This window comes from Anolis carolinensis, chromosome 2, assembly GCF_035594765.1.
Source record: "Anolis carolinensis isolate JA03-04 chromosome 2, rAnoCar3.1.pri, whole genome shotgun sequence".
In the NCBI taxonomy this organism is placed as follows: Eukaryota; Metazoa; Chordata; class Lepidosauria; order Squamata; family Dactyloidae; genus Anolis; species Anolis carolinensis.
Window position 1 is genome coordinate 241,936,025 of NC_085842.1, and position 12,801 is coordinate 241,948,825.

The window sequence follows — 12,801 nt, forward strand, 5'->3', positions numbered from 1 at the left end:
CAAGGGCAGGAAACAGCTAGCTCCAGATATTAAATTGCAATTTCCGCCATCCCTGACTATGACCATGTTGGCTACATTTTATGAGAGCTGGGTTCCAATGTCATCTAGAGCAGGGCTTCTTAAACGTTTTTCAATTGTGACTCCTTTCTGTCTGAGGATTTTAACATGACATGAAATAGGTATAAAAATAAAACATTTAATTATAATAAATCAGCATTTGCAAAGCTTGATAAAGAGACTGATTTTTCTTTATATGAAGTATAGTTGAAACATTTTCTGCAGAATTCACTGTAAACACAGCACGTTGTTGCTAACTGATTCATGTAGATATCTAAAACAGCCATTAGGTGGCCTTCAGGAACCATTTTTTTGTGACTCAAAACATTGAGCCAAGGAGACTGTAGTTGGGGTTTGGACCCACAGTTTAAGAAGCAGAGATCTAGAAAGCCTGAGGTTTCTCACTCTGGATGTAATCCAACCCTCCATCTGTTCAGTGCACGATCTGACAAAGACTCATACAGTGCAGCATGACTATTCAGTGCTAACCAGAAATATGTGTTGCTGTGTTCAATGAAGCTTACTTCCAGGTAAGTGTACAGGATTTTTTTAAAACTAAAGAATCAGCACCTGCACTCTAGTGTTTCCTGAATTGATTTTAAAATTAAACATTTGAGGAGCAATCAATGTGAGAACCATAGATCTTATGATATAGCTAAATGTTTCCTGTGTCATTTTCTAACTTTTTCTAACCTTTATACAAGCAGTAATAAAATAAATCAGTGTAAGCTCTACTTACAGTCCTGTCTACAATTTAAGGTGTGTTGATGTGCAAGGGGCATTTTCCAGCTTTGAGAAGCTTTTTTTGTTACCTCAAAGACCTTTTATCTGCAGAAGAATGAAACAATCCACTAAGCAGTACTGCGACACGTCTTCCTGGAAAAATGAAGTTCATGGCGAATTTCTGCTAAAGAAAAAAATGTATAGTCATAAAGGTCCGTAAAAAAATAAGTGCAAATGGTAACAAAAACATTAGTTAGAAATAGTTTAAAAGCCAGCAGCTCTTAGGCAAGCTTATATTTTCGAAAAATATTTTGGAAAGTGTCATTGAATTCCTTTTAATTTTTAAATGGGCATTTATGATTGTGCTGTTAATATTGATGTTCAGATGACTTGGGCTCAAAACATCCTGATGTATGTTCAAAGTATGTCTTAACTATACTACAAACTAAGGCTTAATGTTGATATGGTTATTTCATTCTTGTGGATGTATTCTTGGGGACTACAGTCTGCAACCAATCATAAAGCCAGACTTTTGCATTGTATCGTCTTTATTTCTGCTTCAGAGTATCTCCTCTCAAGAGCAGGATAGGAGCAAGTGAAACTGGGAGAAAAAAGCATTAATGATAGCCATGTACATTTCATTACAGAGAAAGCACCATTGAATATTACCCATGGTATATTTTGCTGCTTTTAGCAATGTATTTCCATCACGTTGAGAGTAAATTGGAATATGTTCCGCAGGGATACTTCATTAAGTGCTGTGAGAAATCTAAAATGGTTATAGCAAAATAAGAGCAATAATAAAATAGTTGAGCAATCTTCCACAAACTGTCTATGTATATGTATACATATATGTGTTAGTCACTGTTATAAGTGACAGATAAAATACTTAAACCAGAGAAACACTATACAATTGCGGCACATATTTATTAATGGACTATACATTTGAAGAGTTTAAAATTTCCTAGCACCTCTAGTAGAATGATGCATCAGTTCTCCTTAGCATACGATTGGGCAGAAGTTATATCTACTGATTAATTTTCTGAATGATGTCAAGTGGATCACCAAGCATGTCTGAATCCCATTTTTTATTCTACTGAAGCGAGTTATGATCAGAAGCACCCTTGTCCCTCAATTCCAAGAACATGTTGTTACCTTCTAGTAACTATTTTGTATCTGTTTCCAGTGGTTGGACCTCAAAGTTCTCACAAGCTGAAGTCTTCCAGCTGTATCTGTTTAGTATATGAATATACTAAACAGAACCACAGTAGAAGTGAAGAATCTGTTCATCATACAATTCATATTCTAGTTTTTTAAATGTAAAATTTAGGAATATCTAATGTACTAATGTCTAAAATCATTAAAGGTTATCCAAAGTATAAGTCTGACTTGGTTTCATTCTTAAAATGGTAACAAAGGAAACACAGCATAGATCTGTACTTGCCATTTAGAAGTGAGTCCCATTATTTTCAGTGGAGTTTACTCCCAGGTAAACATGTACTGAATTGAAGTGGTATGTTTACTCTTTTGTGAACTCCTTTGAAGCCCATCACCAACTTTCTAAACATTTCTTACATATTGTTCAACCCAAGTCATGACAGCATAATTGGAGAAGCTACTGGCTTAAGACCACCTATTGATTCATAACATTGGTCTGTTCACTTTTTGTCATAATTCTACTGGTCCAAGTGATCAAAATACCTCAATTCCCATGACATATGGCGAGCTATGCTTAGTTCCTGAAGAAGTAAAATGTGTGGCAACCATCATAATCCTTGGTATTTTTGAATAAAGTTGCAATGATGTAATTACCATTCTGTTCGTTATCCTCATAAATACATACATTTGCATTTTCAAGCATGAGATTTGTCCTACTTCTGGGATTGTGACAATTACTACAGATCTGGTAGCGATTCATCCTAATTCATAACATGAGTAATATAATACAGTACCTATAACAAAAGTGCTATATAGGTCCTCTTAGATGACCTATGCCTTCGTATCCATTCATATCATTATGTATCCTTTCCAGAAATACTGTATATATAAAAATTATGACAATATTTGCGATATACCCAGCATTGTAACCATATTTTCAGTTTGCATGCTTAAGTCACAATGTAGTGAGATAGAAATCTGCCATGTCCAATCAGGCATAAGATAGAAACTTTATTCCACATTATTTGATCTGTGTGGAGTCTTTATTTCTAAATGCCCTGGTTTTGTTTCATGCTTCCATATCTGCTATTTATCATGAAATGGGTATTTCCTTGTCAACATGATAATGAGAAATAATCAAAGCTAGATATGCTAGGTGACAAGTAGTTTTGGGTATTACTAAACAGGCAATCCCATTGAATTATGTTTGTTGACTTACACAATCCATAGAGCATTATTTCAAAGTTTCTTATATTTTGTCATTGAGCCTAACAAGACAGGCCTTATGTATAGGTTTATATAGCATGACCTCCATATACATGGGGGATACATTCTTGGATTTACCATGGAAACATGGAAACTGTCACGACCCAGGCTGCAGAGCACCAATAACCATACACAGAGGCCAGAATCTATCTAATATCTTTATTAAGGAAATATATAAAGTTAATAAAAACAAGTATAGGAAATAGTCCAGAAGTAGACCTTTCAGGAAAGGTCAAAATTAGTCCAAAAAAGCAATGTCCAATATGAAATATTAAGGTCCAAAGTTGTAATCCAATAACCGAAACACTCACTTGCCAAGCAAGTGAGGGGAGATGACAAGGTCCTTTAGTCCATGAACTTGAGCAAGGCTAGGAAATAACTTGATTCTTGGCACACAAAGCTTGATTCAAGGCAACAAGGAAACGAGGAGCAAGAACAAGATCCGTGGTAATTACTTGGCGAGGTCCGGAAAACAAGGCAAGATCCGGGGAGAAAACAAGGCTGAGAACGAAGGCTTGGAACAGGAACAAAGGCTTGAAAACAGGAGTAGCTGTCCACACACGCTGCTCCGGTAGCTGACGAATTGACTCCGCAAGATTCCTTCGGGAGCAAGGAACCTAAATAGGCCTCGTTTTCCCACCAGAGAACACTTCTCTGGGGAATCAGAAACGAAAGTCAATCTCTGTGTCCAGATGTATGACTCCCTAAAATTTCTCATGGCAGCAGGCTTAATCATCTGAATGCTTTGCTGCAATTCTCAAACTCCTGCGATTAGCTTGTTGCACTCCTTTTTGCTGGAGATAATAATTACGGCGCGAAAAAGGGGGAGAACTCGACTCAGGGCTTGTTTGGCAGATTTCTGGAAGACAAGCCTCCTGCAGGTGCAAAGGCTCAATTTCTGGCTGGGATAGTTCCTTTTCTGGCTGAAATGGTGGAAAACCCAAGTTTTCCTCTTCATCATTCACAACAGCACTAGGAACGGGACTACATGGCCCATGAGTCATCACAGAAACACAGATAATAATGAAACTTACTGACTCCTAGCAGAAGTATACAATGCAATTGTTCTCTAGCAATTTATTTCTAGATCCTCCAGCATGACTCTACAGTCAACTCTATGATCCACTTGGATGCTAAGCTCATCGGGAGAGGCCCTGATCTCGACCCCACCACCCTCGCAAGCGTGATTGGTAGGGACGAGAGATAGGGCCTTCTCAGTGGTGGCCCCCTATCTGTGGAACTCCCTAATGAAATCAGGTCGGTCCCCTCCCTCCTGTCCTTTTGGAAAAAACGTAAAACATGGTTGTGGGATCAGGCATTCGAGCAGCAAACGCAGCAATAATAATAAGAACAATTTATGTGACTGATAATGGCAGACCCCGGATTATGACTTGAACTTGTTGCACCTCAGCACAGGTTCACCTTGCTCCAACACACAAACTCCACCACAGCAGGCTTGAGTCTTTTCAGTTTATTGAAGAAAGATAGCAAAACTTATTAGAAAGCAGAAAAATAAGTAAAAACCAATTGCAAGTGCAATCCTTAAACACAGTTCAATGATTTCGTAGATATTATTCCAAAATCCCAAAAATAGCACAGTAAATCCAAGGTAACATGAATACATGAGCTTCAAAAGTAATCCAGACACAGATTCTAGGCATGAGACAAGGCTTGAACTGAAAACAAGGAAAGAGCTGATTCTCCAAAAGCAAGGTTGCTCTGACTGGAATCTTTCCCAAATTACATCTCTTTTAACCCTCCTTGCAAGACATAAACACATTCCTGTGCACGCTTTTCTCCATGTCTGCCTGCAATTCTCACACTGCGGCGGAGGCCTGATCTCAACTTTAACCTGGAATCCCTGTCTAACAAGCATTCATTCCCCTCACTACCATCTGAGCTCTGTTGACAATTCTCAGACTACTGTAGAAGGTCATCCTTATCTTTGCTCAACTGAGAACTTTCCACATTCCCTTCCGTCTGTTTTCCCAAGCCATCCTCGGCTCCCGAATCCACCTGCCTTTCTGAGTCAACAACATTCCCTGGGACAAACTGCGGCTCCACATTTCCTAGAACAAACTGCTGTTCCCCAAATCCTCTTTCATCATCATCAGACTGAACCACAACACTTGTGTAATTTTAAATGTTTTTATAATTGATGTTTTTATTATCTATTTTTAATTGTAATTGTTTTATAACTGTTTTTGGCATCTAATGACTGCTAGTTGTGAGGCCACCCAGAGTCCCCCCGCCCCCCTGGGCAGGCTGAGAAGGACGGGATATAAACGCATGAAATAAATAAATAAATAAATAAATAGCAATAAACGTCTGCTAGAAGTATGCCACAGAATCGCACCAGAGGACCTAAGATGCCTAGAGAAAACATTGTCCTTTGGATGTGTATGAATTAAATAGCAGGTACTAGTCCCATTGATATGGGAGTCATACTGTACTGAGATTATATGAGATCGTCTGCATAACCAGAACTATCAGTCCAGAAGTTTCTGGACACAATAACACTAGGGAACCATGATGTGAGGAAATTATCTGCTGAATGGGTAGGAAGGTGACAAGCTTATTAGATCTCCGTATTATTGTAAGTTGTGAGTCCCCTCCTTTCTAGTTCTTATACACATCTAATGCCTATATGGCATTTATATCAAAACAGCTCTGTATACTCACCTCATTCCAAGGATGACATTAAAACAACCAACTCCATGAAACTTTCCACAGCAATGACATAGTCAGCTATTCTTACCCTGAACCTTTTGTCCTAAGGGACATGGCACCAGAATTCCCAACAATAAACTGTCACACAGCATTAAGGTATTTTATTTGGGTGACAATCTCTCAATACAAAACTGTTTTAAAAAATAGCATCTTACCATAAAAATGCAGGATACAAGTTGATATTGCCATATATGTATTTGTTAGATAGCTATTAAACTTTCACATTGATTATAAATACAGAATGTGTACAGTATATCCTTTTTAAAAGCTTTTTAGTATCATGAGGCCATTAACACTAGTAGTCTGTACATTTTATATTAGATTTTCCCTAATGGTTTTTAGATTCTAGTCTCATGAAGACTAGAATCTAAATTCATTATTGGAAAAATGCTGCATCGGTAGTCACTAATTAAGGCAGTTTGGCATCTTAATTTTTCAGCATTATTCATAATGTCAATGACCTTTCTGATCTGAAAGCTCACTATCTAGTTCTAAAATTGGTCAGTGAGCAGGTTTTTGTTTTGCTTTAAAATTGCTCCTACTTGAAATAATACGTGATGACATATTTAAAAATAAAATAGTGACACCTTCTGGACAATGATATCAATATCATTTACATTAAAGACGAGAGAAACACTAAAAGAAACTTGGAAGGAAGCCATCCTTATATTAGAAATGAAAATTGGTTAATTTAAATAAAAAAATTGACAGTGAAATTTAGAAAATGATGCTTGCATTTGAGGGATTTCATCGCCAATCTTGCCATAATCTGTCTTGTGAATTACATTTTATTTGAATTGTAACATTTTTTTAAAAATCTATATGAAAGTTTTTTTTCAGGATGATGCCCAATGATAAATGCTGAATATTGTAAAGCTAATTATTTCAGGAGCTCATTATTGACCTCTGCAGAACTGGAATTTTTTACTAACAAAAAAATCACATGTCCAAAGTAGGCATTTTAATATCCATATAACAGCAACTATTGATACTTTTCTAAGATAAACCCATGAGTGATAATTTCCCTTTCAGTAAGATATTCTCCTCTTTCTACCTAAACTGCTAAAATATTTTCAAGAATTGTAAAAATAAAAATGCTCAGAATGATATCAATTTTATTTCAGCACCTGATTTTATAATCTTCCCAGTTAAGGAAAAATATTTTGTCAAAGTGGTGGTGTTACCAGTAGCTTCTTACATTTTAGAGGCAATAATTGGATGGTGGCATTTTTTAAAACTACATAATTACTGTTACTTTTTATTAAAAAAAATGTAAAGAGTAGCACTCTAGAGCACTGCTTCTTAAACTGTGGGTCCCAACCCCAAGTGGGGTCCTCGTAGTTCAGTGTTGGGATCCTGAAAAATCCCAAAAGGTTTCTGAATGCCACCTAGTGGCTGTTTTAGGTAATTTACACAAATCTGCTTTGTGTTCTTTAGAGCAGTGGTTCTCAACCTGTGAGTCCCCAGGTGTTTTGGCCTACAACTCCCAGGAATCTCAGCCAGTTTACCAGCTGTTAGGATTTCTGGGAATTAAAGGCCAAAACATCTGGAGACCCACAGATTGAGAACCACTGCTCTAGTATGTTCAGTTGCTGTGTGCCATAGAAAAGTAGGGAGAGGCAGTGGTTGGGGTCATGTAAATTCCACACCAATGAAGAGAGAAAGGAACCCTGGGATGTGGCTCCAGTCCTTCCTGGAGGATCGCACCCAAAAGATGTTGCTGGGGATACCTGCTCGGCCCTGCAACTATTGTCCTGTGGTGTCCCATAGGGCTCAGCATTGTCCCCCATGTTGTTTAACATCTCCATGAAGCCGTTCAGTTCGCTCATCTGGAGTTTTGGAGTTCAATGTCATCTGTACGCAGATGACATCCAACTCTATTACTCCTTTCCACTGGATGCTAAGGAGGCTGTCCCGGTCGTGAACTGGCCGCCTTTAGGCACTGTACCCAGTGTGCCGATCACCACTGGGACCACCTTGACTGGCTTGTGCCAGAGTCTTTGTAGTTCGATCTTTAAATCCTCATATCGTGTCAACTTTTCCAGTTGTTTCTCCTCAATCCTCCCGTCACCTGGGATTGCGACATCGACAATCCATACTTTGTCTTTTAACACGATCATGAAGTCAGGAGTATTGTGCTCCAAAACCCTGTCTGTCTGAATTCGGAAGTCCCAGAGTAGCTTGACATGCTCATTCTCTGTAACTTTTTCCAGCTTGTGATCCCACCAGTTCTTTGTCGCAGGCAGATGGTATTTGTGGCACAAGTTCCAATGAATCATTTGAGCAACGGTGTTATGCCTCTGCTTGTAGTCTGTCTGTGCGATCTTCTTGCAGCAGCTGAGGATGTGATCTATTGTTTCGTCTGCTTCCTTGCAGAGTCTACATTTGGGATCTGTCGTCGACTTTTCAATTTTGGCTTTGATGGCATTGGTTCTAATGGCTTGTTCTTGGGCTGCCAGAATCAGGCCCTCCGTCTCCTTTTTCAAAGTTCCATTTGTGAGCCACAGCCATGTTTTTTCTTTGTCAATTTGGCTCTCGATTTTTCCCAGGAACTGCCCATGGAGATCTTTCTTTCGCCAGTTTTCACTTCTGCTCTGGATTGTGTTTTTACAATATTCACTCTTTGTCTTTTGCATTTGAAGCAGTTTAGTACTGTTGACTTCCCTCCATGTTGGTTCTTGACTGCCTTTCATATAATCTGCCAGGGCATGTTTCTCTTCTTCTACCGTTTGTTTCACTTGCAAAAGCCCTCTACCTCCTGATTTTCTGGGCAGGTAAAGTCTGTCGACATCACTACTCGGTTGTAATGAGTAGTGGATTGTCATCAGTTTTGTTGTCTTTCTGTTCAGATTATCTAGCTCAGCTTGTGTCCAGTTCACAATTCCAGCAGTGGATCTAATGACGGGGATGATCCAGGTGTTGAGAGTCTTGATCGTATTTCCGCCATTTAATTTGCTCTTCAAAACTTTTCTGACTCTTTGGATATATTCTTTGCTGACCACATTTTTCACATGCCCATGCTTGATATTTTCCAACTGTAGTATGCCCAGATATTTATAGGCTTCAGGCTGATTACACTAGATGGTTTGTCCATTTGGCATCTCTATGCCCTTGCTGTGAGTCATTTTCCCTTTCTTTATTATTATTATTATTATTATTATTATTATTATTATTATTAGTAGCAGTAGTAGTAGTAGTAGTAGTAGTAGTATGACACAGCAAACAAGATAGATATGCTGGATTTCGTTTCACAAAATCACAAGTCTAACACTTCCCAAGTGTCTAGGACTGTGTGATGTATTTTTGGATGATGCGCGTAGATCCCAGCAGGGTGGCCTTTTGCAGTTGGCAGATCATAATTTTGTCAATATCTATTGTTTCCAAATGCCGGCTGAGATCTTTTGGCATGGCACCCAATGTGCCCATCACCACCGGGACCACCTGCACTGGTTTCTGCCAGAGTCTTTGAAGTTCAATCTTGAGGTCCTGATAGCGGCTGAGTTTTTCCTGTTGTTTTTCGTCAATGCAGCTGTCATCTGGGATGGCAACATCAATGATCCAAACCTTTTTCTTTTCCACAACTGTAATGTCTGGTGTGTTGTGTTCCAGAACTTTGTCAGTCTGGATTCAAAAGTCAAACAGTATCTTTGCGTGTGTCACGACCCAGGCTGCAGAGCACCAATAACCATACACAGAGGCCAGAATCTATCTAATATCTTTATTAAGGAAATAAGTAAAGGCAATAAAAATAAGTGTAGAATATAGTTCAGAAGATGACCTTTCAGGAAAGGTCAAATATAGTCCAGGAAAACAATGTCCAATATGAAATAGTAAGGTCCAAAGTTGTAATCCAGTAACCGAAACACTCACTTTGCCAAGCAAAGTGAGGGGAGATGACAAGGTCCTTTAGTCCATGAAACTTAGGCAAGGCAAGGAAATAGCTTGATTCTTGGTACACAAAGCTTGATTCAAGGCAACAAGGAACGAGGAACAGGGACAAGATCCGTGGTAAATACTTGGCAAGGTCCGGGAAGCAAGGCAAGGTCCTGGAAAGCAAGGCTGAGTCCTAGGTAGCAAGGCAAGGTCCGCGAAGCAAAACAAGGCTGGAAACAGGAACGAAGGCTTGGAAACGGGAGTAGCGCTGTCCACACACAACCTACTCCGGTAGCTGACGAATTGACTCCGCAAGATTCCTACGGGGCAAGGAACCTAAATAGGGTCTCGTTTTCCCACCAAAGAACACTTCTCTGGGGAACCAGAACCGAAAGTCAATCTCTGTATCCAGATGCATGACTCCCTAAAGGTTCTCATGAAAGCAGTCTTAATCAGCTGAATGCCTGGCTGCGATTCTCAGGCTTCTGCGATTAGCCTGTTGAACTCCTTTTTGTTGTTGATAATAACTACGGCGAGAAAATGGGGGAGATTCTGACTCAGGGCTTGTTTGGCAGATTTCTGGAAGGCAAACCTCCTGCAGGTGCAAGGGCTCCAATTCTGGCTGGGAAAGTTCCAATTCTGGCTGAAACGGTGGAAAAACCAAGTTTTCCTCTTCATCTGTCTCAACAGCGCTAGGAACGGGACTACATGGCCCATGAGTCATCACAGCGTGCTCATTTTCCAATACTTTTGCAGGTTTGTGATCCCACCAGTTCTTTCCTGCTGGGAGGTGGTACTTGAGGCATAAGTTCCAATGAATCATTTGGGCCACATAGTTGTGCCTCTGTTTGTAGTCTGTCTGTGCAATTTTCTTACAGCAGCTGAGGATATGATCAATGGTTTTGTCAGCTTCCTTGCACAGTCTGCATTTTGGGTCATCAGCTGATTTTTCGATCTTGGCCTTAATTGCATTTGTTCGGATGGCTTGCTCCTGGGCTCGGGCTGTGGCGCAGGCTGGAGAGCAGCTGCAATGAATCACTGCAATGAATCACTCTGACCAGGAGGTCATGAGTTCGAGGCCCGCTTGGAGCCTATGTTTGTCTGTTTTTGTTCTATGTTAAAACGCATTGAATGTTTGCCATATATGTGTTCATTGTAATCCGCCCTGAGTCCCCTTCGGGGTGAGAAGGGCGTAATATAAATGCTGTAAATAAATAAATAAAATAATGTCTCCTTCCTCAGTGTCCCATTCGTGAGCCATAGCCAGGTCTTCTCCTTATCAGCTTTTCCTTCAATTTTGTCAAGGAACTTTCCATGCAATGTTTTGTTGTGCCAGCTGTCAGATCTAGTTTGTAGTGCGGTTTTCTTGTACTGATTATTTGTCTGCTGTGCTTTGAGGAGTTTCTGATTTTTGACTTCAATCAAAGCAGGTTCTTCACTTTGCTTTACATATTCTGCCAGGGCATGTTCTTCTTCTTTGACTGCTTGTTTGACTTGTAAGAGTCCTCTGCCCCCTGATCTTCTAGGCAGATATAGCTGGTCAACATCACTGCGAGGGTGCAGTGAGTGATAAATGGTCATGAGTTATTATTATTACTATTATTATTATTAGTCACAGGCAGATATTTGTGGCCCAAGTTCTAGTGATGATGATGATAATACAGTAGAGTCTCACTTATCCAACATTCGCTTATCCGATGTTCTGGATTATCCAACGCATTTTTGTAGTCAATGTTTTCAATAAATCGTGATATTTTGGTGCTAAATTCGTAAATACAGTAATTACTACATAGCATTACAGCATATTGAACTACCTTTTCTGTCAAATTTGTTGTATAACATGACGTATTGGTGCTTAATTTGTAAAATCATAACCTAATTTGATGTTTAATAGGTTTCTCCTTCATCTCTCCTTATTATCCAACATATTCGCTTATCCAACATTCTGCTGGCCCGTTTATGTTGGATAAGTAAGATAAGTGAGACTCTACTGTTTTCACCCCCTAGTGACATCACTAGTCTTCACTGCCGGGAGCGAGTGTTGTTCCTACAGTGGTCGGTAGGTGTCGCTGCGCACTTCCACAAACGGATGCGCTCCCCCCCTTTTCCAGCCGTGCGTGCGCTCGTCCGCCAGTCCCTCGAGCTTGAAAATATTTTCACAGGGAAGGCCCAAGTAGAGAGGAAGGGGGGGGGCGGTGGGGAAGAGAGGAGGAGAAAGGAAGCGGGAAAGAGGAAGCCAATGCCAGCGCGCCTCAGATGGAGAGCGGGCTCTTCGGGGAAGCCCAGCCAGTGCTCGGGGGCGCCTTAGCGGCGAGGGCTGCCTTCGTCCTGCGGGCCCATGGCGCCGCCTCAGTACAGCGTGAAGCTGGCCCTGCTCAGCGAAGAGCAGCTCCTGTGCGGGCCGCCCCGCTCCGACCAGAAGGCGCCGCTCCGCCTGCAGCTCCAGCCCCGCGAGGAGGGCAGCGCCGAGGTCGCCGCCACCGACGGTGAAGTACACCCAGCCTTGGGTTGCTGCCTGAGGGTTCTGCACCGTGCAGCGAAAGGCGCTTGAACTGCCCTGTGGAACAGGCATAGGCAAACTTTGGCCCTCCAGGTGTTTTGGACTTCACTCCCACCATGCCTAACAGCCTTTGGACTACAGTTCCCAGAAGCCCCCAGCCTGCGAATGCAGGCTGGGGGCTTCTGGGAGCTGTAGTCCAAAGGCTGTTAGGTATGGTGGGAGCTGAAGTCCAAAACACCTGGAGGGCCAAAGTTAGCCCATACCTGCGTTGTAGTATGGATGGATCCAGAGCAGTTCAAGTGCATTCATCCTTAAGGACTACCTGGCAGTACTATAACTCCCATGAGTCTCTACAATTGAGGCATGGGAGTGAAAGTGGTGTCAAACTGCATTTATTCCACAGTTTAACACTGTTTTCATTGCAGGTTGCATCATTCTACACTGTTCGAATGGATGCTGTTTGACACCACTTTAACTCCCATTGGCGCAATGCT

At 40.9% G+C, this 12,801-nt stretch overlaps 1 protein-coding gene across 1 annotated transcript in view; it reads left to right on the forward strand.

Moving 5' to 3' along the window:
• The first annotated feature begins 11,924 nt into the window (after window positions 1–11,924).
• The window catches only part of LOC100566534 (histone-arginine methyltransferase CARM1), a 66,527-nt gene continuing 65,650 nt past the window's right edge, over window positions 11,925–12,801 (forward strand). The window contains exon 1 of the mRNA XM_008103330.3: window positions 11,925–12,293. Within this exon, the coding sequence (XP_008101537.1) occupies window positions 12,146–12,293 (148 nt within the window). The 5' untranslated portion in view covers window positions 11,925–12,145. The remainder of the gene's footprint in view (window positions 12,294–12,801) is intronic.